The 25,573-nt window shown below is 41.6% G+C and overlaps 2 protein-coding genes across 4 annotated transcripts; both read right to left on the bottom strand.

Moving 5' to 3' along the window:
- Window positions 1-853: 853 nt before the first annotated feature.
- MED17 (mediator complex subunit 17) lies at window positions 854-13,739 on the bottom strand. 3 transcript variants are annotated; one of them, XM_080353112.1, is made up of 12 exons: window positions 13,464-13,739; window positions 12,717-12,883; window positions 12,185-12,404; window positions 10,712-10,848; window positions 10,527-10,611; window positions 8,520-8,672; window positions 7,558-7,688; window positions 6,198-6,382; window positions 5,478-5,615; window positions 4,279-4,396; window positions 2,891-3,050; window positions 854-1,235 (listed from the first exon to the last, which is right to left on the bottom strand). In XM_080353112.1, exons 1-12 carry the CDS (start codon window positions 13,693-13,695, stop codon window positions 1,030-1,032), a joined length of 1,932 nt encoding a protein of 643 aa, XP_080209238.1. In that variant the 5' UTR covers window positions 13,696-13,739; the 3' UTR covers window positions 854-1,029. The 3 variants fall into 3 exon arrangements, with proteins under 3 accessions (XP_080209238.1, XP_080209237.1, XP_080209236.1); XM_080353111.1 differs by having other exon boundaries at window positions 1,203-1,271; window positions 13,464-13,719; XM_080353110.1 differs by lacking the exon at window positions 854-1,235 and adding an exon at window positions 2,579-2,664 and having other exon boundaries at window positions 13,464-13,719.
- An 825-nt stretch (window positions 13,740-14,564) lies between these two features.
- LOC308052928 (ester hydrolase C11orf54) lies at window positions 14,565-24,734 on the bottom strand. The gene is made up of 9 exons (XM_080363643.1): window positions 24,644-24,734; window positions 23,139-23,262; window positions 21,520-21,618; window positions 20,530-20,603; window positions 19,655-19,756; window positions 18,482-18,658; window positions 17,584-17,733; window positions 16,884-17,000; window positions 14,565-14,827 (listed from the first exon to the last, which is right to left on the bottom strand). Exons 2-9 carry the CDS (start codon window positions 23,194-23,196, stop codon window positions 14,654-14,656), a joined length of 951 nt encoding a protein of 316 aa, XP_080219769.1. The 5' UTR covers window positions 23,197-23,262; window positions 24,644-24,734; the 3' UTR covers window positions 14,565-14,653.
- Window positions 24,735-25,573: the final 839 nt, after the last annotated feature.

The raw sequence follows: 25,573 nt of genomic DNA on the forward strand, positions 1-25,573 counted from the left end.
TACAATGGCAACCAAAAAAAAGACAAAAGCATGACTCTTTTGCTTTGGAAGTACTTCTAAAGAGCTGACCTTCAGGAGGGTATTATTTTTTTTCCCTAGATGATAATCAGTAACAGTGCAGGGGGGGAAAAAAAAACAGTGTGGAGATCCAAGCTGTACTGCATAAGTTATCAGCTTCTATCCAGACATTAATTTACACAAGCCACCCACAAACTCAAATTGTCAGAATTTTGCAAGCAGAGTAAGACCCTTTCCTCTACATGTTTGCAAACAACAAGGACAGAAAACACAAGCAAAGTAACTGATACCACAGAGGCTCATCTATAGCCATCAGAGGGGAAAGATGTTTGCCACAAGCTGTGACATGGTAACACTCTCAATTTAAACAAATTGCTAAGTAAATGTATCTCTCAAAAACAAATGGGTCACCCAGAAGCCAGAACAATGTACAAACTCCAAGTCAAGAATGTCCCGCAGTGAAGACTGTTCCTTTTATTTAGCCTTAATTCTTGACAAGGGAGCTCTGCCTCTCCTCTGTCCCACTTCTCATTGAACGAGTCCATCAGCTCCCACAAGGATTCCCATTCCCTGCAGTATAAGCTGCCGAAAGGCTTATCGATAGCACAACTCAATTCTCGTTTTCATCTTCCAGAAAAACCTGCCAAGATCCATTGAGGAAAAAGTAGGGCCATGAGGGGAAAGGGAATGACTCCGAGCAGACACCCTTCATGTAGCAAAGGACTACTGAATTTAATTTTATAAAAGAAAAGTACATTACTTACTCAGCTATGTTACTCTACATAGAACAATCTGCAAAGATCCAGCTGAAAGGAACTTTTCCCAAAAGTTGTAATTTATATGTAATTGAAAAAGTTTTATTACAAACACTACAAGGGACATGTATTTGTACAGGAGATAAGTTTGGTTTCGCTTTCTTGTACTGCCCCATAGGTTTCCTTTGCTGCACAGGCAGTGATCATTTACAGCGCAGTGATGGGTCAAAGGCTGCACGGAGAGGCTGACGGATGATTAGCAGGGAGTCAGGGCGGCCATGAGGAGTTCCATTTTGTACACAAAGTTACGTCCTTCCATTTTATTCCACTGCACTTCCTTGAACGGCCCTCGAAGGTGATTCCACTTGTTGTCTTGCAGTACATCACCTTTGGGGAGATCCTTGCACTGACTCCGTGGAAACTGAACCATAACTTTGCTGCCACTTTCCGGACCATTACGTACTGCGATGAACAGAGATGTTTATGAGCACTTTCACACTGTAAGAACCCCTCATATTAAATATCCTTCCTTATGTATGCTATATACATTACTCCTACTCAATTCCAAACATGCTGAAAGCAAACATGGGAAATGATCTTTGTTTTTAAAAAAAAGCTTTTTCTCTTTGAATTTTGTCTCTCATCTCCCATTTCTTTATTATTTTACTGCCTTAGCACTGCATGTTCTTGCTTAAGCAAATTAGAGAAACATTTGACCAAAAAAGCAACCCTTACAAACGGGGGCGTTTCTCTAGTGATGCCAGGAAGAGCAAAGGTGGGTTTTTTCTGATTCTTGCCTTGGATGTATTCCCCCCCAGTATCTTAAAAAACATGATCAAAAAGATATTGCTTCTAATGGATTTCTCTCAAATGGACAGGAATAAAGTCACTCAGGATAGCTGTTGCTTTTAATCACAAAATTCTGCAAGACTGGTGGAGGTGTGGTGGTGTTCTACTGGGTTGGGTAGGTTTATGTGTTTTGATGCTGGCTGGTGGTGGTCTGTGTTTGTTCTTTTTAAATAAGCAGTTAGTGAGTTAACACTTAGCCTTCCCCTCACCTACCAAGCTAGTGTTCTACAAAGAAATAACTATCAAGCTGAATGAACATAATTTCTCCTTCATAAATTGATGCTGACTATTCCCCATCACCTTCTTCTCCTTACTATGTTTGGAAACTGTTTCTGGGACTGGTTTTTGGCCTCATCTTCCCAGTAATTGCAATGAGGCTGACCAGGCTGTAGTTCCCCAGATTCTCCTTGAAGACAGGTTGTGATATCTGCCTTCTTCCAGTCCTCAGGAATCCTTCCTGATCACCACGACCTTTCAAAGGTGATCAAGAGTGGCCTTACAATGACATCAATCAGCTCCCCCAGCACTCCTGGATACATCCCACCCGGTCCTGTGAGCTTGTGTATGTCTAAGTCTGTTCAAAGGTTCTCCAACTCCATCCTCTGCTCCAGAGGGTAAATCGTCTTTGCGCCAAAATTTCCCCTGGGTCTCAGGGACGTGGGATTCCTGAAGGTCAGTCCTGAGACCAAAGCAAAGGCAGCACCAAGTACCTTGGCCTTCCCCATGTCTTGTGCTACCAGGTCCTCTCCCCATTTAAAGGCAGGCCTACATTTGCCTTAAGTCTTCCTTTTGCTGCTGACTAATCTATTGAAGCTCTTCTTGTTGCCTTCTATATCCCTGATATATCAACCAGCTCTCTTGGACCCATCTTCTCTCCGTCCCATAGAATGGTATCCCATAGGATTCTTCCAAGAAGGTCCTTGGAGAGACCAAACTCCGTTCTGGTTGAGAGCTGTGATCCTGTTGTTTGCCTTCCCTTCTCTCAGGAACTTGATGGTTTCTATAATCTGTTTTTTCTATGCTAATTCTAGTATTTTAAAGCCTGTGGAAATTAAATCAGGTTTATATGAAGTGGCTTACTGGGCAAAGTATTGCTTCTATTTAGGTGTCAATTCTATACGCAAAGAGATTGTTACTAGAATATTTTGCCCAAAATTGAAATGATTCTATATAAGTCTAGAGACTATCTCAGAAAGAGACTTACAAAGTCTGTAAAATTTGCTTAAGAATGTTAAGGTTTTCCATACATTCACAATAGAAAACAGTACCTGAAATGGCATAGTCTCCATTTGGTGATGCCACAGTTATTGCTGAAGCATTGCCAATACTCTCCACCGGCCCCAAGCCAACATGATTACTGAAACTCAGCACATGCCATCCCATAACCTTCGCAAGCTGCTGAACTGCATGTACTTGGTGCTGTGACATCTGAAAAACAACAAGCGATTCATCTTCTCTTCAGTATTTGCACACCACAGAAAATAAACTGCTTACTGGTTTTACCAAGCTTTTTTCCTTCTGCTATACAGCAGTCACTTATAAAACTGACTTTGTCTTATAAATTCTCTAGTTTCAGAGGAACTTGTTTTATAAAACATATATGCTACATAAGTGCTAGTAGATCTTTTTGTGTTATTTGAATTTAGACTAGTTCCTTTGCGCACTGAGAAGACCACTGTATTAAGCAAGCTATGCAGTTAGATTATTCAGGTCTCAAGAACTAATTCAAGTGATACAAACAGGATTTTGAAATAATACTTTATCTGAATGGAAATAAGTCTTCTGCTGTAAAATATATAAGATCTGTGAGAGTATTATCATAGCAAACTCAGAAAAAAAGTTGAGGCTCTCAGATGCATGATCATCTCCATTAATGCTCACGTGTAAGCATAGAGCTTTAACTGCTTAAAATTTTAAATGCTAATGCTTTTCTGTATCACAAACTTGTAACAAGGAAGTATCTGGCACTGTTCAGAAGTTCTCTGTGAACAAGTCTGAAAACATTTCAGCAGAAAGAGATACCCTCAGCAGAATCTGCTTCAACTTGTTTTCTGTGTTGTGGAGTTTCGTGTAACTGCAATGGGCCAACCACTGTTATTAAATACTTGTATTTTGAGTATTTATAATGCAGAGTAGGGAGACTGTCACTTCTGAATAAAACCAGCGACTCGCTCTAAGCAATTAAGAAAACAGAGTTCATTCAAATATCAGCTGATTTAGTAATGGCTGATGCAGAGTGAACATTAACAAGACAATGTTGAAACCGCAGCAATTGTGGCCTCATTAAGATCTCTACTCTAGACAGGACCTGGTTGCAGTAAGTTTCATATATTGAATACCTTTCTGTCTGCTATGACTCTCACGGACTTGTTCTGAAGTAAGCAAAAATCTTAGTACTCCCATGATGATTACCATAAAGAGATGTATTTTAAGTGGGAGGGAAAATATTATTACTACTAACCTTAGTAAAAACTGGAAACTGACAGTTGCTAAAGTCATCATACAAAACATACTGAAAATAGGAAGGTGGATGACTGAATTTTTCACTCTGTATTTAAAGTTTTCTCACATTTTCTACACAGATAAAGGTGAGATTTCAACAGCTTCTGTTTCCCAAACACTAAAAGAAAGGGAACAATAATGTATATGAGGTTACCTGAGATAAAAGGAAATCCTGCAGTTCTTGCTCTTGATGGGACAATGTAATAACTCTTCCATCTCTGTGCACAACCCTGATCTGTTCAACTCCGATGTTCAGTTGTAGTTGAATGGATCTTAGAAGACAAGATGAGTATTTATTCAAAATGCATTACAACACTTAGGAAAACAGGAAACTAAGTACACAGAATCCCTCCCATACATTGGCAAGAACTCTAAGATGAGGATGGTGCAAAGCCTATGGAACACAACAGCAATTCTGAACATTTCCATTTCATCGCTCAGCGCAACATCTCCCCCCACACTGCAGGGGACACGCTCTGTGACATGTTCCCAGACCTGGGCCACTGCTTCTTCAGGTCAAGGAGCCTTCTGAGGCGTCTCACAGCTCCCTGCCTGCCACTGTACCCAAGTGTCCTTCCAGAGGTGCAGGGAAAAATGAGGTGTGCTCAGGGCCCGTTCTATCCTACAGCCAAGACTTAGGGAGCACACAGAATCACAGCATAGAATCATAAAATCATTTCAGTTGCAAGAGACCCTTAGGATCATCGAGTCCAACCGTAACCTAACGAACTCTAGCACTAAACCATGTCCCATGTGCTCTGGAACTGAGACTGCAAATCACACCAGTGACACAGCCAGAGCGGACTGCTCAAAAGGGTAAAAACAACTGGGGCATCCAGTCAATGCAGCTGATAATCCACTGCTGGTCAGCACATGGACATTCGTTTCTGGAACATGAAATCTCTTATTATGATGACAAGGTGCATAATTAATAGCATGAATTACATGAGTCCCACATTTCAGTACCTATGCAACCAAGCTAGCGCACTAGCTCTCTGTGGCCAGACTGAAGTTTAGAAGCCAACACATACAAAGATACTTTATATTTAATTATCTCTATCCAAACTAAATCTCCCCTGAAACAGCCATTTCACCTTCAATTCCTTATTTGAAAGAAAACTATGATAGTTAACTACTTACTAAGTTTCTTCATTAACATGTAAAGTGGGGGGAAGAGTTTTCTCAGGGTGGCTGTTCCCTCAACAGCTCAGAAAAAGAAACACTCATACACAACTAACGGGCTCCTACTTGTCTGTCTGAAGAGAACCTAAACTTGTGAAACACAACCCGAACACACTCTGCCATTGCTGCACGCTTCTACAACTAGGAAGATGCATGCATTTGCATACTTACTTGCATATTTGTTCATATCCTTGAGAAGTTATTAGAACTTTGACACTGGATTCATAAACATCATTTATATTGGACCAGTGAGCCTGAATCTGAGGATCCTCAATACGACTCGCCAGACTGTCAATGGTTCGAGCAGTTCTAGTAGACAAAGACATATTCCATGCACAATAATCTAGACAGTTTGTGCTACTATCTTGTTTAAAGGAAACTAGTAGGTTATTAATTTGTGGGAGCTTTTTCTTTGTTTGTAGTTGTGTGTTTGTTGTTGTTTTTTGTGTGTGTGGCGCACACACAAATCAATGGAACAGTGTGGATCAATGTTCTATTTCAGCACCATCCTGCTGCTAATGAAGCACGCTTGCTTACTCTGTACTTTTCACATGCATTCTGAAGCAGTATCAAAGTTACTCAGTATCAGCTACTGCACAGCAAAGAATAGTAAAAAAGATTTATGCAGTTTAAGAAAAGTAAGGACAATTAGCAGCATCCTGTGTTGTAACTGTCACAGAGATCTCAAAGAAATCTGTTGTGTTTTGTTTGGTTTTAATAGCTGAGTGTTGTTTGCTCATATTTCATATGTTGCTGCTTCTTAATACTTAAAGACTACTTTAACAGTGAAGGAAGAAGTAGCTATTTTTAAGAACACTGAAAAAAGATCAATTGTATTCTACATAACAGTACATTTTATTGTAACTTTAATAAGAATAGCTTGTGACCTACCTGCGCCTCAAAAAGATATGTTTTGCCTGCTTTATTATTTTTTCCAGAAGTCCTTCATTTGACTGTAAAGAACTGATATCATTTTTATCAAAAGCCTGGGGTCCTGCAAGTCTCATTCTCTTATGGCCAAAAGGGGCACTAGCTGGATGCGGCATCACTGTTGAGCTCAGGGTTTGCTTGTGACACTGTGACAAACAACAAATGTTATAAAGAGAAGTGGTCAGATAATGTTTTTTTCAAGAAATAATACGTATACTACAATACGCTGCTTCTCATCAGGTTTTTTGAGTGTACATACTTGCCAAAAGCTCAACTTTTTTACTTTATAAACTTGACAGCACTATAAAGCCAGCTTTACACTTGTACTTTGGCTCCCCTGTTTATGCGGTTCTTGCAAACCTCACGGAAAGTGATTTTTTTAAAAAAGGTGCTAGCTAACAAAAAACTAGTAGTATAGCAGTAGTTGCTACTAAGAAATCTGCCTTGTATACATGTCTGGAGACAGAATGGTCAAACGAAAAAAAAAAAGGAAACATTTGAGACAAAAAAAGATTTAGCAGCCTGTTCAAAGTCAAGAAAGGAAATTCACAACAGAGCTGAGCACTGAAAGCTTCATGAAACCTATCCCAGTGTTTAAAACACTGGACTATTCCACACGACTGCATGAGTTGCAGAGTCATGCTCTAAGGCACGGGTGTCAAATTCATATTTACTGGCGGCCACAACAGCCTCACAATTGCTTTCAAAGGGTCAAATGTAATTTTAGGACTGTATAAATGTAACTACTCCTACATTTAGTTTGACACCCCTGCTCTACAGAGATAAACAGTCCCTAAAACATGGTTTCACAATTGTTTAAGTATGTAAAATTGTGCTCTTTTCCTGAAAAGACGCAACCTCAACCTTCTACCCCAGGTCCTTCTGCTTGAGTATACGAGAATCTAAAACACTGAAGCAAAGAAGCAGACATCCAAACAAATGAAGTTACTATGGTAATTGATTGTTCTTTCTTTATGGGATACAGTCTGAACAGATGCTCACTTAAAGTATTTGACCAGCACTAATTAGACGCAAAGGAAAAAGGGAGACTGATAAGCTGTGGTGGAAAAAGCTTGCCCAGCTTTTCTGATGTAAGCAGTCAGGCCTGAGGTTAAACGCAGAACTAGCGCTCCATGAAAGCATTAACTGGAATTCTCCAACCACCTAGACAGGTTTACAACCTCACGGCAGCTTGCCTTATGCACACAGACAGAGCACAGCTGGCCTCTGGTGGCACTCGGCTGGTACAACAGTGCTGCACACTGTGGAAGACTGAACAAAAGCCCCAAAACTCTTCAGTATTTGACTGTAAATGCATTACCTCTCTGATAAGTTGATGCAAATTATGTTCCAGGACATAGAGATGATCCTCTGGATTCTGTTTTTCAGAAGCAGACTTCTGTGATTTTTTGTCATTGGAAGAGTGGCACAGAGAAATAGACAACTGCAAACCTGTATGAAGCAGATTACAAACAAAATGAGAACACAATTTTCAAGAAGGCTACTGAGAACTGCTTTTCTTCATGTTTTGTAGATGGTAGTTTTACAACCAGTATTCCCTGTATCAGAGAAAACCAAAGAATGATGTTGGAGAGCACAGCACCAAAGGCAAGTAAGACTTGCTACTCACTGAAGTGTTGACAGGCCAACTATTAAACTCACTAGGTGCATTTCACACCAATTTCTGTGATACTCCTACACAAAAAAAGTCCTCAGGACCCCATTCCTTTCCCAAAGGAATAATGATTTACCATCATATGAATTTTAAGCAATTCAGAAACATATTCTTCACATGATGTTATCAGTTGTGTACCCTTGCTATGAACAGAGGATTCACCAGCCGATTCTGAGCCTCCTCCTTGCCATTTAATTACTCTCACTGAAGATTACCGGCCCCCATTCTTCTGAAAACCCAGTAACTCAAGTCTTAAGTTTCAGCTGCTTGCAAACCAGAAGCAATGACTTATGCACAGCTCCAAACTGCGATGTGTATGTGGCATTACAGTTGACAGCTTTAGGTGCTACTGACAAAAATACAAAGAAAAACAATCCAAAATCCACACAATAAAATATGAGTAGTTTAGAAACTAAAGTGCAGCATCTGAATGTTTCTATAATTAGCAAGCAAAATTCAAATTCTGGGAAACTCTGGTTTTCAAAACCTTTGAAAAACAAGAGTGTTTGTTTTCAAGAAGATAGCCTTAAAAAAAGTCGCATCAATCAGAATCTCAGTTCACGTTTAAGAAATAGTCATAGGTTAAGAAGTCTTAACAAGTTTCCTACCTGGGAAAGGTTGGGAGATTATCTGATTTTTCACAACAATGTGGGGAATCTGCGATTTAATTTGAACAGCTTCTCGTGACAGCTGGGCAAAAATTTCTTTACACAAAAGAACATTCTGTGCAGTCTCTAACTTCGTCTGCCAGTGTGGAGAACCTGAAAATATAAATCGACATTTGCAGGAGGAAAAAGTAAAGAGAAGCTACCTTTTGTTCAGATCCCAGATACTGTACAAGTAATCCAGCTACAAGTAATCACTAAGGTAATCAGTATCTTCTATCCAAATAAAGTATTTTCAAAATTTTATCCCAATTAAGCAAGCACTTTAAGATAACACTAATGCATTTTACTTAGATTTTACATAAGTAAATTGTGAACTGCTCCCTTCTGGAACCGCGTATTGTACTCTCAGGCCTTTTGTGAACTCTGCTAATGAACCTCTGCTGCTTCAGTCACGATCTACTTTCAGTGATACTTCAAGCTTTATTAAACTCACTCTACAAATGTCCTGGTTTTGGTTAAAACAAGACCAATCCTCTGTTAGTGAATTTTCCCTTCAGTTAGTTTCTTCTAAGTAACTGCATTTTTCTGAAGTTGGCTGCATGTTTTTCGGACAGTGATCACCTATGGAGCATAATGCCCAATGTTTACTGAGCTAACGGTAGGAATGGCGTGCAGAAGAGGCCCAGGTTTATCTTTAATTGCTATAGCAGCCAAGGTCGCTGACAGACCTCTTATGTCTCAATAAGTGAGGGAGTCGTACTTGCAGGGGGGAGGTGGACAGAACAGGTGACCCAAACTGACCAGCAAGGTATTCCATGCCATATATGTCATATGTGGTTTAAAAGCTGGGACATCACAAGGGTCTCGCTCTCTTTGTCCATGCCTGGTGTCTGAAAAGGACCCTGCCTGTTCTCCTGCATGCAACCCTGACCCTGGTTCCAGTCTGTGCATCCATGAATCCAGTTCCTGTCTACTGTGGAGTCCAGTTCAGGGCTTCCTGGTGGCTGCCCTGCAGGTGACTTGCTACTCTGGGAAACTCCACACTGGTTTTATGTATTTTGCATTATTTTCTCTCAGTATAGTTTTGGGTGTTGGTTTTGTTTTTTTTTTTAGCTTTCCATCTTGCAAGTCTCTGTCCCCTTTCCTCTTTTCCCCTTTCCTTAGCGGGGAGGGGGAAGCTAACAGAGAACATCTGCCACACTTTATTGTTGCCTTGCAGTAAACGGTGACAACAATGAACCACCAAATAATGTTAAATTCATGTATGTGCTTTCACAGGATTTATAGGTCCAAAATTCTTGGAAAATTATGGTCTGAGTAAGCACATGAGCTCCACACTGTACCCTGGATACCATATGAAACACCTACATAGAACAGCATCCTGTCTATGTTCAAGACAGAGCAAGCATCTGTGTCACAGACCACCGTGAAATAAAATCCTGTCAATTCTTTTTAATCTTGAAGGATAAAGGATGAATTTTTAATCCCAAAGGTTTACAGCTTCACATATTGGCACATATCAAATGAATCAATACAGTGTCTGCCAGGTGAGCTGTTGGTAAGTAAGGCACATACTGTCTGCAGAGTTTCAGATCCAGAGAAAACATACGAGCCATGGAAACAAGTGATGCATTTTGTGCAAAATGAAGAGTGAACAGTCACTCAGTTCAGTTGAACTCATGGGATGCAACTGGCTGAAACACAATACACTGGTTTGCTTTCAGTTATGTGCACAAACTTTTAGTGACTAACAAAAGGTGCGTGAGAATACTTAAAATATAATCCTAGTAACTGTGTTTCAGAAACTAATTAAACACATATGAAAACCTGAAGGAGTGTGCTTTGAAAGTATCGTGTTTCCAAAGCACATGCAGCCTCTAAACAGAAAATTTCAGTTGAAAGAAGAGCGAACAGGAATATTTTTATTTAAATCTATGTGCTAAAATTTTCACATGCAAACCCATTTCTTAAGAACGTGCTCAAAAAACAACATATAGCTAGCTGTACCTGGTTTTGATTTTGGCATGGGTCTTTTAAAGAGATTGACTGTTCCAAGGTCACCAATGTCCGGAGCTTGTTTCTGAATAGAAACCTAAACAAAAGAGAATGTTATTTGATGTTTGTTCTTTGTTGCAAGCATATTAACATCAAAACAAAACTCACACTATATCATTAAAGTTACTCTGGCAAACCTTGATATAGGCTGATCCCTCTAAATCACTTGGAATTTGAACATCCAAAGGACAGTAATCCTCAGGTATCTTTTTATCCAGGTCAATGTCTGTGTTCTTTATCACCTCAAATGTGCCGTGATGAAGAAAAAGGGAGCCTAAGAAAGGAAGAACAAAGATACACATACTGTACATCAACCATCTTCTGCAAACAATGAAGCTCATACCTCTGTTTTGCAAGAATATGTATTTCTAAGTCTCCAAACCTCCGTAGTTGCAATTGACACAAATTTCTTAATGACTTCTTAAAAAACAGGTAAATTAGAAAGCTAATTTCAGCACATCAAAATCTCAGTCCTCCAGTGTGTGATGTGGAAGTTAGCAAGTAGTATTGAACAATTATGGCAGAAAACCAACAGTGTTTCTAAATGGTGCCAGTAGATGCAGGGAAGGAAAAATAAAAAGGTATTTTGTTAAAACAAGAAGAAGTTAACTGCCCCGTTTTGCAAGCAAGTAGTTTAAGGTGCAACACCCCTACTGAGTTAAAGGAATGCTAATGATGTTTGGTTTACAGTCTTAAAACTACAACAATGTTCTGTCTGTAAAATACGACTGTACAGCCAGTCATTCAGATGGGACAGATAAAAGCAGTTGCCCACATCTGTCCTAGTGCATCCTTCTGACATCCAGGGCACTGTTCATCTAAAGAGACATATCCTGGGCTACAACTACAGTTTCTTCATCAGTACAAGATGAATAACCCTAAATTTGTCCTACCCCCACTTCACTGATGACAACAGAAGCACAACATAACCAGTTCAAATGCCTGCTTTGTATCTACGTCTTAAGTTTTGTGAGATCCTGTATTCACTCTTTCACTCCCTAACTGGCTCTAGAACTCTGGGTTGGTTACCCTCTCTTCCTGTAATCTCTGAAATGATGCAAATTCTCAGCATCATCTCTCACAAGTGTAGGAATAACACGTAGAATAAACCTATCTTCAACAATGCTCTTTAGTCATGCACTTTAGTTTTAGTTAGTCCTCTGAGGAGCAGGGAGTTAAACACAAAGATCCTCATGAGTCCCTTCCAACTTGAGATATTCTATGATTTGATCTTTGCTCAGAGGAAAATGCAACATACTTCTTAATATTTTTAAAAGGCTTCACAGCCTGTAGGTAAGAGCCAAAGATTTACAAGCTCTACATGTCAACTGATCAATTCCATTGCCAATGCAGAATTGTTTCTGTAAAGCAATCTTTACTAGAATCCCACAGTTAGCCTTTAAAATCACTTTCAAGGTTGAGGATTAGCATGATATTTTTCCTGATAATAAAAGAGGCTTCCTCCTTTTATAATCCTATCTCATAATTACAATGAATTTTTATTATGTTATATTATTATTAGAGCTATCCTATCTGTTCTTCCAGTTACACAAAAAATCCCATAAAATATAAATACCCATTCTTGAGAAAAACGAGACCCTAGTGTTTACCTGCACTTCTGTAGCTCAGATCCCCGAGAATTTTGTCTCCTACTTTTCTCAGCTTCCAGTGTTGTCTCAGTCTTAGCAGTTCAGAGTTGAAGTCTCTTTGTCGCTTATTTTCCTGGTTTTCCGCAACTGACTTGGATAATCTCTCCGCACCTTTCAAGAGAATTTGAGCTGCTCCAGCTAATGACTTCTTTTTTGAAATCAACTGTAGAAACTGAGGATTCTAGTAACAAAAATAAAAAAAGATAGTTGCATCTTAATTCTCAAGAAGATATTATTAGTGGAGTCTAACTGACAGTGACCAATAACTTTTGCTGGATGTTCAGTAACTTATTTAGAATTACTTTCACACCAGCATTATATAGCCACAAGCAGCATTTTTACTTAGAGCTCCAGCAAAGGGGCCTTTGGTACCAGCCTCACCTCCCAGTCTCAGCCTCACCCCAACCCATAAAGCACCATACCAGCACATGGCAAGGAAAATTTTACTAAATCACATACGTATCACACACGAAAAAAATTCAAAGAAATATACCTGTTTTGGAGGAATAGGATCCTGCATAACTGGGTCTAGAGTCATGAACTTTTTATCCTTCACAATGCTAAGAACATCATACAAGACACACATCTCAGTCAGTGCGCTTCTTAAGTTGTTCCTCACTGAATCCCAAGGCCAGAGAGATGGCTGAAACTTTACCAACCCTAAAAATAGGACAAAAGAACAGGGGAAAAAAAAAAGATAGTAAAAAGTAATGGTGTAAGGCCCATTTTTAAGCCACAGAGAGATGACAGAACAGTCTGGGTTGGAAGGGACCTTCAAAGCTCATCTAGTCCAACCCCCTGCAATGAGCAGGGACATCTTCAAGCAGATCAGGTTGCTCAGAGCCCCATCCAGCCTGGCATTTCTTCTGGGATGGGGCATCCACCACCTCTCTGGGCAACCTGGGCCAGGGTTTCACCACCTTCATTGTAAAAAAATTATGTCTCATATCTGGCTTGTATCTCCCCCCCTTCAGTTTAAAACTATTACCCCTTGTCCTATTGCAACAGGCCCTGATAAAAAGTCACAATGGCCTGAAATACAACATAATTGTGTACTATCTGGATCTACTCTTTTCCAGTTTACCACTGTAATTCACTCGGTCATGCAAATCCCAGCCTGATCCATGGCCAACCGCGGGAATCCGCGAGGAGGGTTCTCCAGGCCCAGGCGCCCGTGGGGCCGCAGGCCGGGCAGCCCCGCAGCCAGAGGGCCCGGGCTCGCGGCTCAGCCGCCCCTCACCTTCCTCATCCTCCGTCTCGCCCGGCTCGGCCCAGGCGCGGCCCGCCGAACCCGGCTCGTCCTCCTCGGAGCCGGAGCCCTGGCTGAAGTCGATGCGCTGCGCCAGGCGGGCCAGGTTCTGGGACATGGAGAGCGGCTGCAGGTAGGTCTCGCTGCCATCCAGCCCCACCTCCTGCACTTGCTTCTCGCACGCCGACTCGATGCTGATGCGCACGGCCGGCGCTCCCGCCATCTTGCCGCGACCTCCGACCGCGCCTGCGCGCACCCTCCGCCCCGACTACGGGTGCCGGGCGGGAGCGGGGCGGTGAGAGAAGGGGCGGGGCCAGCGCCGGGGGCGGGGCTCGTTTGGCCCCGGAGAGGGCGGAGCCGACCCTGAGGGGCCGGGCGGGTTGAGGGTGGTCGCGGACGGCGTCGGTGCCCGCGGAGCTGCCGCGTCACTTCCACGGCCCGTGGGAACACGCCGCCGCTTTCCCTCATCCTCCCGCGGCGCTGGTGAACCCCAGCCCGGTGGCGTCCTCGGAGCTGCAGCGACTTGTGTGTTCAGCCTGCAGGAGACTGAGGAGAGAGAGACCTCATGGCGGCTACGGCTTCCTCACAAGGGGAGGAGGAGAGGCAGGCGCTGAGCTCTTCTCTCTGGCAACCAAGAACCTGAGGGAATAGCAGGAAGATGTGCCAGGGGAGGTTCAGGTTGGACATGAGGAAAAGGTTCTTCCCCCAGAGGGTGCTGGACACTGAACAGGCTCCCCAGGGAGGTGTCACGGCCCCAAGCCTGACAGTGTTCAAGAAGAGACTGGACAACACCCTCAGACACACGATGTGAACTGTGGGGGTGTCCTGTGCAGGGACAGGAGTTGGACTCCATGATCCTTGTGGGTCCTTCCAACTCAGGACATTCTGTGATTTTTGACCACAGCTGGTTTAATTCCCTGTTCTAAACATAAATTCACTTCTCAGTCCCCAACATCAACTACGACCACACAGGAAGCTCAACCCAATAGCAAAAAAAACACCCCACAATAATATTGCAATGAAATTACCATTTTAATTCAGTCACAACAATTTTAAGTACAAAATTAAGAAGTTGGCAGTTTACCGCTCTCATATTTATTCTCGACTGATAAATGTGCATCATTAAAAGCGTTACAAAAATCAGCATTTGTATTTCAGAAAGACCAAGCTGCTGTGGCGGCTCAGTCCCTGCCCACACGGTGTGTCTCGGGGGGCCGGTCAATGCGGAAGAGCAGCTCTGCGGGCAGCAGGTACCCCAGGTACCCCACGTTCTCAGGGCTGGTGTCCTGGTGGTAGTGTCCTCCCTCCCCGTGCTGGCTGAAACAGTGGGTGTGCTCCAGGCGCAGGTCAAAGCCCTGTCACCAGAGAAAAGACCGTGAATGTGCATTCAGGTGAACTCCGGTTAAAAGTTCTGGGATAGTCTTTGCTTTATATTGTGTGTTTTCACACATCTCAGGGTTCACTCCAACAACAGTGAAACTTGAAAGATGCTTGGGCAACTAGTAAGGCAAAAGAAGAGAAGCTGTACAAGGATTTACCATGAGACATCAAAGAGAAAAGGATTTAGAAACCCTGATAGCTCCCAACTTTTGGTGTCAACCTCCTAGAGATTTCCCCCCCTATTTTTTTTTTCCCCGCCCTCTCCCTTTCTTTCAGGATTAAGCAAAACAGTCACACCAAGGAAACCCTACTGGAAATCAGAACCTTTCTGCACTGAATGCCACAGGCCTATGCAATTAAGGGACAATCTCTACTCAAAATTCTGAGCACCAGCTTAAATGAAAATGGGAAGAACTAAATAAAATAACAACTAGCCCACTAAACTGTGAGATCACACCCACCAGTTTGATATATCATAGAATCATGGAATGGTTTGGGTTGGAAGGGACCTTTAAAGATCACCTGGTCCATCCTCCCTTGCCATGGGACACCTTCCACTACATCAGGTTGCTCAAAGCCCATCCAGTCTGACCTGGAGCACTTCCAATGATGGGTCATCTACAGCTTCTCTGAGCAACCTGTTCCAGTGTCCCACCACCCTCATCATAAAAGATTTCTTCCTTATGTCCAATCTAAATCTACCCTCTTTCAGTTTAAAACCCTTGCGCCTTCTCTTATCTCTACAGGCCCTGCTAAAAAAGTCCCTATCTTCCTGATAAGCCCCTTTTAAGCACTGAAAGGCCACAATAAGGTTTTCCTGGAGCCTTCTCCAGGCTGAACAACCCCAACTCTCTCAGCCTGTCCTCCCAGCAGAGTTGTTCCAGCCTCTGATCATTTCTGTGGCTCCTCTGGCCACTCTCCAACAGGTCCATGTCTTTCTTGGGGCCTCAGAGCTGGATGCGGCACTGCAGGTGGGGTCTCATGAGGGGCAGAATCACCTCTCACAACCTGCTGGCCACACTTATTTTAATGCAGCCTGGGATACAGTTGGTTTTCTGGGCTGCAAGAGGATACTGATGAGTAACACAATGGCATTTGAATGCCATCTTCTACTGCTGTCTCTGTAGTGACACTCAAACATTTCCAAAACCATAGGCTTAGCCGAGTGCTGGTGAGCTTGCTGTCAAGTCAGATGGGAGCAACCCAGCTGCATCCACTACACAAGTTGCATTGGTTCTGAATGCAGCAGCTGCTGATGGCTGTTTTCAGAGCACTCGCCACTTGATTTTGGGAAGATGCACACAATTTAGCCTTTGGGCAAAGGTTGCCACATAATGACAACATAAAGTCACACCCTGGAACATATCCAAGCTTACAGCATGTCTCATTTAATTCTGGAAATAGGTTTTTTATATTACTTATGACTGCATTATTATTTATAGTTATTTTCATCTATGGTTTCCTGGTTACTTTTAAAAAATAGTCTTCCTAACAATGCGTATCTTAATAGCTTTTGAAACCAGATTGTTTTTTATCCTCAATTGTTTGCTGTTGTATTTAGTACTTGTGAAAGATGCTAGATAACTTTCTAGCCTGAGGTTTTGCAGGCTTTAATTTGCATCAGCAATTATGAGACACATGCTTCATATATTTTGACACAGCATTAGTAGAGACAGTTCTTAGGAAAGTGAACTACATGAACACGTGGCTGAACAAGCATCCACACTCCTAACATTTCTGCTGGTGTGGCCAGCACCAAATGCAGACTGTGCTGTTGGGTTTGGGACAAACACTTGCACCCTTGCAATTGGAACTGAACTATTAAGTTCAATCCACTCTGAACAGCCACTAGAACAGATTGCCCTAGCCTCAATTCAAACCAGTGACAGGAATGAGAAGCTTCTGTTCCATTATACCACCTCTGGAAGAGTTTAACACAATATACACACACTCCTGTTCTTAAAAGAAAAATCACATCCAGGACAAAATTCATTACAAGTCTCAGTTTACACTTAGAAATGACAGACTCACGGGATCTCTGGAAACTATTACTGGCTGGCAAATTAGTGGAGCCTTCATTTCAAAGAATTTGAGCCAGTTATTCACATCCTCGTCGGTGTTCAGAGGACAGGCAGAAAATTCTGGAGGCTACAGAAGAAGTAAAAGCTTTGTAAGTGAAAGGAAGACACTTGTATCAAGACACTTTTTCTCTAGCAACTTTCCTTTACTTTTGCTCTCCCCACTATTCTGCTCACAGTCCTTCTTGCCTAAAAGAAGTTCCAGTGTCAACTACTGTGCTTCTGCCAGAAACACAAGTGACCAGAATATTGCTTCTTTCATTCCACACATAGTGGGAGAACTACTGAAGTTAGGATTCTCCTCCTGGTACATTTTATAATAAGCAATAGACTTTTTAAAATTTACTGAGCTTCTAAGTATAATCTCAGTTCATGTATTTAATTTCATTTTACAATAGTTCTACAGTTCTTTAGCTGTCCACAGATTTCAAAGGAAAAGATGATGGTACTAAGGCCAAGTAATTAAGCGTCACTAGTTTTGTAACATCACTTTCGTAATGTCAGCTCCTCACTTTAATACACTGCTTATCCTAACAGATTATGGATATATTTGAAAATACAAAACAAACTCCAAGCAGTAAAATGTTACACCCTGATTTATACTTCTGTTTTCAGAAGGATGAATAAACTTAAATGAACTGAGAACAACTTACCATAATGTGAATCTTTGCTTTCCCCTTCTGAATGATAAATGTACCACCCATGCCAACTGGCTTTTCTCCATAGTGTTTCTCTAAAATTTGTCTCAGACAAGACACAAAGTTAAGTTCCCCAGTTCTTCCATTGGCTTTCACTTCAATGACCTGGAGAATAAAGTTAATTTGTCACTGCTGCCTCCCACAGCAGCAGTCTGCAATGGTCTGTAAGAGCTGCTCTGAAATTCTCCCAAGCTTATAAACCAAAATTACTTTCGAAAATGTGAGTTTTCCTGCAAGTACTGCTCCACTTGCACCCTTCTAGTACCTCACCAACTCCCTTTCCCAACTTTCTGTTCAACACTAGCTTGTCCTGTGAAGGGTGCTGAGCAGCAAGTCATTTACTTATACATAAGACAATGATTTAAGCAACCCCTCTCTGTTCCCCAGCTGGCTTCCACTCTCTTATAAAGAAACTCTTGGAGACAGAGAAGGCTGCTTAGTTTCCATGCAGTAGTCAGGTTTTTGACTGCTCTGCCAACACCTCTTTGTGCAGCTGTGGTGGGGGAAGCACTTCTACAAAGAAACTAGACAAGTGCCCAGACCTGATTTACACAAGTACGTTGCACAACCATTACCTTAAATCACTGTTGGTTTGGGCTGGATTTGGATGGATGATTTATGATAGAAAAGTTTTAGTACACTAATATACTTATCCCTCAAAAATTCCAGTGCCTCTCTGTCTCCACCAATTCTTCCCATCATTCAGCAGCATCTGTTCCTTATGTTTGAATAATTCTTTAATGGAATTACTACTTCATTGTTATCACAGAAAACTGATAGTAGAACATTGAAGCACACGGTTCCCTTCAGCCACAAAGCTCTACACAAAGTCACCTTTGATCCAAATACGTACCTTACCGGGTTGGCCCTCGCTGGCGTAAAGATTGGCCAACAGCCCAAACTCACAGTCTGTGTATTTACTGCTGTACTTCTCAAGCAGGCATCCTTTATCTGCAGGATTTATCTGAGCAATGTAGCTCCCATTTACAGCAGGCTTTTTTTCACTCTTAGTTTGAACAATAGGAATAAGCTGAGACAAAGAATAGGTGAGAATAAGTCAAGTAAGTCAATGAGAACATGGAAGAGTCATTCCAATGAACAGAACTCATAAATGCAATTTAAGCTTTGGACAACATTCCCAAGAAATAATCCCCTTCATCACACAACTGTCTCTCAGGATGAGGTCTGTACTGGTAAGAAAAATGCACTGATATTGTAATGTAATTGGAAATTCCAGAAAACAGTTTTAATTTTTCTGGACAGTTACATTTAATGTTATGTGAAGATGAATGCTAGTGTTGAAAACAAAACCAACCAAACAAAAAACCCCAAACAAACAAGAAAAAAAAAAAACGAAAAGAAGGAAAAAAACAGTCTAACCATTGAGATCTGAGGTCGGCATGCAAGTATTGAAATTCTATATAATAGCTTATCAGTGAACAGTAACATCCACTACTATTGTGGCACAAATTTAATGCTGACATGGACTATCTCATCTGCCAATAAATGCATCAAAAGGAGATAGCAAGACCAGAGGTTTATGCTTCAAAAGGCTCTAATCAAAGCCTCCACAGGCAGTAGTTTTTGTCTCCTGCAGGTGATCGTTTTGTGTGTGGCATCTTTAAAACTTATGAGGGTAAAACGAAGACATCCAAGAGGGCAAAAGACAGGGAGTATTGCAAATGCATTTACCAGTAACTTTGACAAGCATTTCTAACTCTTGTCATTAAAACCTCTGGTGAGGTCTTTGTCAATCAGTTTCAAAAAATCATGTTTCTTGTATGCTTGAAAACAAGCACATGCTTCCCGGAGAATTACAAGTTAAAAATTAATCTTTATCATCTCAATAGTATGCACTTCACTGGATGGCTCTCATCCAAATCCGTCCTCATTATTTTATGTGCTTTTGGCATGAATGGTGTTTATTAAACTTTTTATTGTAAATGGAAAATACCCAGCATGATTCTGCTCTACTATTACGATACTTCTATTACTTCATTGAGAACCATCACACTTATTTACCAACCTCAGCATTTACTCCAAGAACCTTTGATGAAGCCGCTCCAGCTCCAAGAAAGAAAGCTCCAGGAAGCTCTATGTCTTTTGCAACTGTATTTAGATCATAAACCTGCAAAAGAGAATCAATCCTATGATTTTGGTGTGGTGCTCTGATTCAGATTTGTCATCCCGTTCACCATAACCTCTGGATGCATTTAATTCGCAATGCCCTCATTGGTATTTTGGATAATTAGGTTGAGCACAGTTTCTGAACAACACATTTGGTAGCAACAAATTTGGTATATGAGCATTTGTTCTCTGAAACGTAGAGTCTGCCTGTATGTTTTCCTGCCATTTTACCCCAAAAATGAATTATTGTTCTTATTTAAGTTTGTATTTCGGTAAAATAAAAAATGGAAGGGAATATCATATAGAGCCAGATGTCAGAAAGGAGGCATGATGTTCTTGGAAAAGGACAGTGACACAAATCCATTGTTGGCCTGGAAACGCAAATACAGCCAGTTTTTACAAATTAGCATGGCTGTGATTTGAAATCACAAGCATACAGCAAACCATACATAAACATGCACACGAGCCCTTTGTTTAGTACTTCCTTCCATGGCTCCTGTCACAGACGGTATATTTCCAAAATTATCTTGTATTTGAGGGCAGGAGAAGATGAACCATCATCCACGATATGGTATTTTTCCTTCGATGTATAAGATTTCCTGACATAGTCTATGTTAAAGACACGTCAGAATCAATCTCGTAAAACACCGAAAAGTCTTTTTTACAAGTGGAATCTTATAGTATCTGCTAATCCTTAGTTTTGTTTATATTTCAATAAGATATTGCTTTTCTTTTGACAAATGTATTAAATCCCACAGCTACAGGAAAACTCACTTTTTCTTTCCGTACAACAGGTATTAGGTAAGGAACACCTCCCACATCTGCTATTCTAGGCTTTCCACAGATTCCTGGAAAAATACAGCCAGTTAGCCTGGTAAAATAGTTTTTCCTAATTAAACAAGCATGCAGTCTAATCTACCAAAGAACTTGTTCCTCAAACTTCTAAAACCCTTTGAGAACACTATTTCCCTAGCATGCTTAGGTAACGTCTTGCACTACTAAGACGTCCAAGGACAGTAAACCCCCAAATGATTCACAGTAGGATTTAATGCTAGGCAGCCTGTTATAAAATTAACATTCGCTAAGCACAAAAAAACATGACAGTGGCAACAACTTACTGGTTCTCCGGTAAGATGCCCTTACCACACAGTGAATACCCCCACCGGTACTTGCAAAATTTCAGCAAAGCTGGATAGCCAAGTCACAGGACAGTTCATCATCCCACTTATTTGGACATGTATTTTACGAAGGGATGAATCACCTTCTGTTTCTTTCACTATACTGATGACAGAGGGAACTCAGATGAGTAGCACAGAAGACATGTCTGTCTTCCAGACAGCTAATGTCAAAAAAGATGAATCCCATTCACTTCACCAACATATGTGAATGGCAGGGATTTAAAAATTAATGGAAGTGCAACTCCTTAGGTTCATACAGTGATTGGCAGAGATTTTAAAAAGTATCCATCTGGAAGGTAGCTTAACTTCAAAATCTTTTCAATACACTAAATAAAGCTTATGAAAAGAGTATTGCAATCAGAAGTTAAGAAAAAAAAAATAGGACAAGTATGATATTTGGTATTGAGTTGTCCTTGGTCATACATCAACTAGGAAGCAAGTTCAGAAATAAAATGTAACTCTCATATATAGTCTTTATCTTAAAAACAATTTAAGCTCTTCCAGCATGTATAGAAGACCAAAACCAAGTAAGATCAGGTAGAAAGAACTGGAGAAGTCATAGTGGAAGACAGGAATACTAGGTTACCTTTGGCAGGAAAGTTGAAGGGTTCCTGAGTCAGATCAGGACAGTCTACAACAGAGACTTGAGCATCAGCAAAGTTTTCTTTAAGCCCTTTCTGCAAAACTGTAATAAAGAATAATGGCAAAGTTACTAACAACGAAGAATTTCTAAGAGTTTGACAAGTTACTAACAACAATAAATCTATCTGTTTAGACTTTATTTCAGCAAGATATATCAAATGATTTATGCTTACCCAAAGTAACCGCATTGATTTAAATGTTACTGTCTGTAGGCACTTGGTTCCTGAGCCACAGCTTCAGAGAAGAGCAAAAGCTCATTCAGATAATTGTTAGTTAGCACACTAACAGAAGAATTTTTAACACCTTTTAATTGAAATACAATGACTGACCGCTCCCAGTAGACTAGGAGTAGCACAATGTGAAGCGACATGGGTAAACTTCAACTACATTCAGCAGTGGTTTTGCTTCACGAGAGCAGACAGTTACGATCACAGAAAAATATCATGTGAGAGCAAAGGAGGAAGTGAGGTTTAGCTGAAGTGACAACCAGTTCTTTAAATATAACAACTAGACTGTTTGCAATTGCTTTATCATGATCTCAAATGGTCTCTGCTGTTTGGAAACTTCTGCAGTCAAGGATATTGCCCATCATGTTTCTGTTCATGTAGGGATTTTCTGGCAGGTGCCACTGTCAGTACAAGACACGTAATGAATGTGCTGAGGGACAACCAACAGCCCCAAATCTAAACTTTTGGGTTTGCTTCATATCAACGCTTTTAGGCTCAGACCTGCAGAGTCACTCAAACAACAGGAAGGATTCTGACTTAGACTGTTTGGAAACAACTGCCAGACACTGTTTCAAATACCACGTTAAAATGCCCAAGTTCTTTCATGCCTGGGGCTCTGCTTTGTCTGATATCTCAAACTAGAGAACAGAAAATCCAGCCTGTGATCTCAAATCAGGCAGTTCCTTATTTACTCAGAGGATTTTCCTGTGCCTTCGTTTCCTCCAGTGGGGGTTTCAGCCCCACTCCGTGTCTCAGGAGCACCCTGACCAAGCCATTGACCACAAGGGTCAGTAGAAAGTACTGGTCAAGTTTCTCAATACACCTCAGAACCTTCCAGTAAGTAGAAAAGGACAAGAAAAGGACACTCCTCAAATTATACTCAAGAGCTGAACAGCAACAAAATTCACAGCTTACAGGATACCCTCAGGACAGAGATGGAGGTGGGAGAAATTCTGCTTTGTGATCCACCTTTTCTGCTACTGTTTTAAGCTGTTCTACTGCAAGTACACACTGTTCTCTGCCAGCCCACAGGTCTGTAATTGTCAAAACTTCCACAACCCATGCACGGGTCTGCAAATGCAGCAGTTCTAAAGGGTCTCAGATCCTGTTTGAGTGCTTAAACATCATTTGGGTCTGGGGGAGGACTCATTGTTTGCTTTAAGGAAATAACAGCATATAGAAACACAGTGCTTTTCTTTACATCTCAGTGTACTAACAGCATGAACATTCTGTGTGTACTAGCTGTAGAAAGGTTTTGATAAGAGCTTTAAGATAAGTTTGGAAAGTACATTATAAGTTTATAAGTTTGTAAAAAGTTACACGCTGCATGACTTACCCCCAGCAAGCTCCTCCAGACTTGGAACATGAAAAGCAAACCTTTCGACTTTGGCCATTTCCTAATTGGCCCTGATTTCTTCAGGCAAGAAATTACAATATATCACACTGCAGGAGCAACCGATCTATCAACAGGGATAATAGTTTAATGATTAAAACAGGCTGTTTTCAGGGTATTACTTATTTTTCATTTTCAGTCAAGAATACACAGAAAACAGTAGAATTGTATTTCTGCCATCAAAGGAAAGACTAACAACTTCAATATTAAAGTGCATTTTCTTATGTGCTTTGGAAGAAGATGTACCTGTCAGCTGTATAGCTGGCTCAGAGCCTTAGGTATGCTAGTCTCAAGCTTACAACTGGGTGTAGGCAAAACACATCCTACACTGAATCCAGTTGAAGGGACAGGTCAGGAGATTTATCTGTCCTTTGTCAGCCTGGAGTCATAATTTGGTTTTGAAATAAGACTCGGCTTTTCTGAGCACATTAGCTGCCTCCTCAGTTCTTCCCCACCTTAACATTTACTTTTGCAGCATTGGCTATGATAGACTTTCAACCCCAGCTGTGACTTGGTCTCTAACTGATTCTGGGAATGTGTTTCCCCTTCGTAAGAGTCTGTGACACCCTTCCAGAGGGGAACAGGCTAGCAGCAAAATCAAAAACAGCAGCAGCAAGTTCTGCAGTATCAGGCTTTGTATGGGTACAGAGCCTGTAGCAAAAAAACTTGTTTGAACATAAGTTTAAGAACCTCTTTACAAATGAACTGTATTTCAGTCAGCCTTGCAACAGCAAAGCCAGCTACTAGGGCTAACCACTAGCTGAGGGCACAAATGGCTGATTATACACTACCTATAAATCAGCCACCCACAGCAATCATTAACTCCTTAGGCACATGCTTGCTGCACACAGGAGAAAAACAAAATGGGTCCCGTGATCCAGATCTCAGGCCTTGGAGTAAAAAGCAAAAAGCCTAATTACAATCCCAAATCTGACAGAGCTTTTCTTAGGAAAGACCATGATGTGAGCTAGCTGTTTATGTGTACTTTTAGCTTCTATTTAAAAAAAAAAAAACAGCTTGTATAATTGTTGAAAATCATAACTGTCCTTATACCATCAGCCTCTTGAGTCTGCATAAAGAAAAAAAATATCCAACAGGTAAAATGGAAAAAAAAAAAGGAAATAAAAAGAGTTGGGAGATCATAGCGGTCACTTAAGTGAAGTCTTCGAGTTCCAAGTTCAGCCACCTCAAGTTACTGCTGTAACAAGCAGTAGAGAAAGAGAGAAGGACAGCTGCCTGTGTGTAATAATTCTCATCTTAATTGGTCTTATTCATCTCCACAGGTGACTCAGTCCGAATAAGTAGGCTCAGATATAACACCTAGACCATCACCTGCTGTTTAAAGGGCAGTAGTCTGCTCCCCACAATCAAGAAAGGAGGGAAAGACTGTGGAAAAAGCTCAATGCACCATGATAAACCCAATCTGATTGCTAGGCAGTAGTCCTTACCTGGAAGGACACCAGAGAAGTAGATCTGTGAGTCACCGCGCAAAGAGAGCAGTCACAGGGGAGCCTGTGTCTGTGGGAGAGGGAGAACCTGAAAGGAGACAACATCAAACAGTTGAGATCCATCATGGAGGGGTGGACCGACATTGAATTACTACAAAAGACTTTCAAATAAAGAACACAAATGCTAAAGGATGATAAGATTGTTAGAGATCTGGGATGGTGCAACAGGAAGGGAGATAACAAGCATCTAAAAAGACTTTCAAAATCTGTCTTTTCAGAGCAGGAAGAAAACATCAGAGAGAATATTCAAAGGCCAGGAGAATGAGGATGGAATGGGAACTATGATATTAATGGGGTTGTCTAGTATCAAAACCTGAATTAAAACTAGTTTGCAGGGTAGAAGCCAGAAAGGAGAGGTTAGAGGCAGGCTAGAGACGAGTCAAGGACTGGGGGGAAGAAATATCGGTGAAAAATTAATACGGCAGTTACGGAGAAGACACCAAGAAGATCAAAACATCTACAGCTGCATCCTTAGGGGTTGCATTCCCCAGCTGGAGCCAAGTGAGGAGATCCTGTCCGGGCAGGGGAAGGCTGCGGGACAGCAGAGGCATCTGCCCGAGCGGCGGGGATTTGGGGAAGGGATAAGTCATGGAAGGACAAGGAGAGCGCCTGGCGGGACTGGGGTGGCATCCAGGTGGCCGAAGGCAGCAGGGGGAGCTGGAGCGAAGGAACGCCAAAGCTGACAGGGCACTTGGCAGGGCTGCGAGGGGAAGGAAGGGGGTGCTCAGGCTGCAGCCGCCCGCTCGGGGAGACGGGACAGCAGTAACAAGAGACCGACCAGTGCCGCGAGTCTCACCCCGGGCGGGAAGTGCGGGAACCGCGCCCTGAAGAGAGCCCAGACCCTTCGGGCTGAGACAGCCGGGAGCTGCC

The sequence above is a fragment of the Nesoenas mayeri genome, assembly GCF_963082525.1.
Source record: "Nesoenas mayeri genome assembly, chromosome: 1".
NCBI classification, from domain to species: Eukaryota; Metazoa; Chordata; class Aves; order Columbiformes; family Columbidae; genus Nesoenas; species Nesoenas mayeri.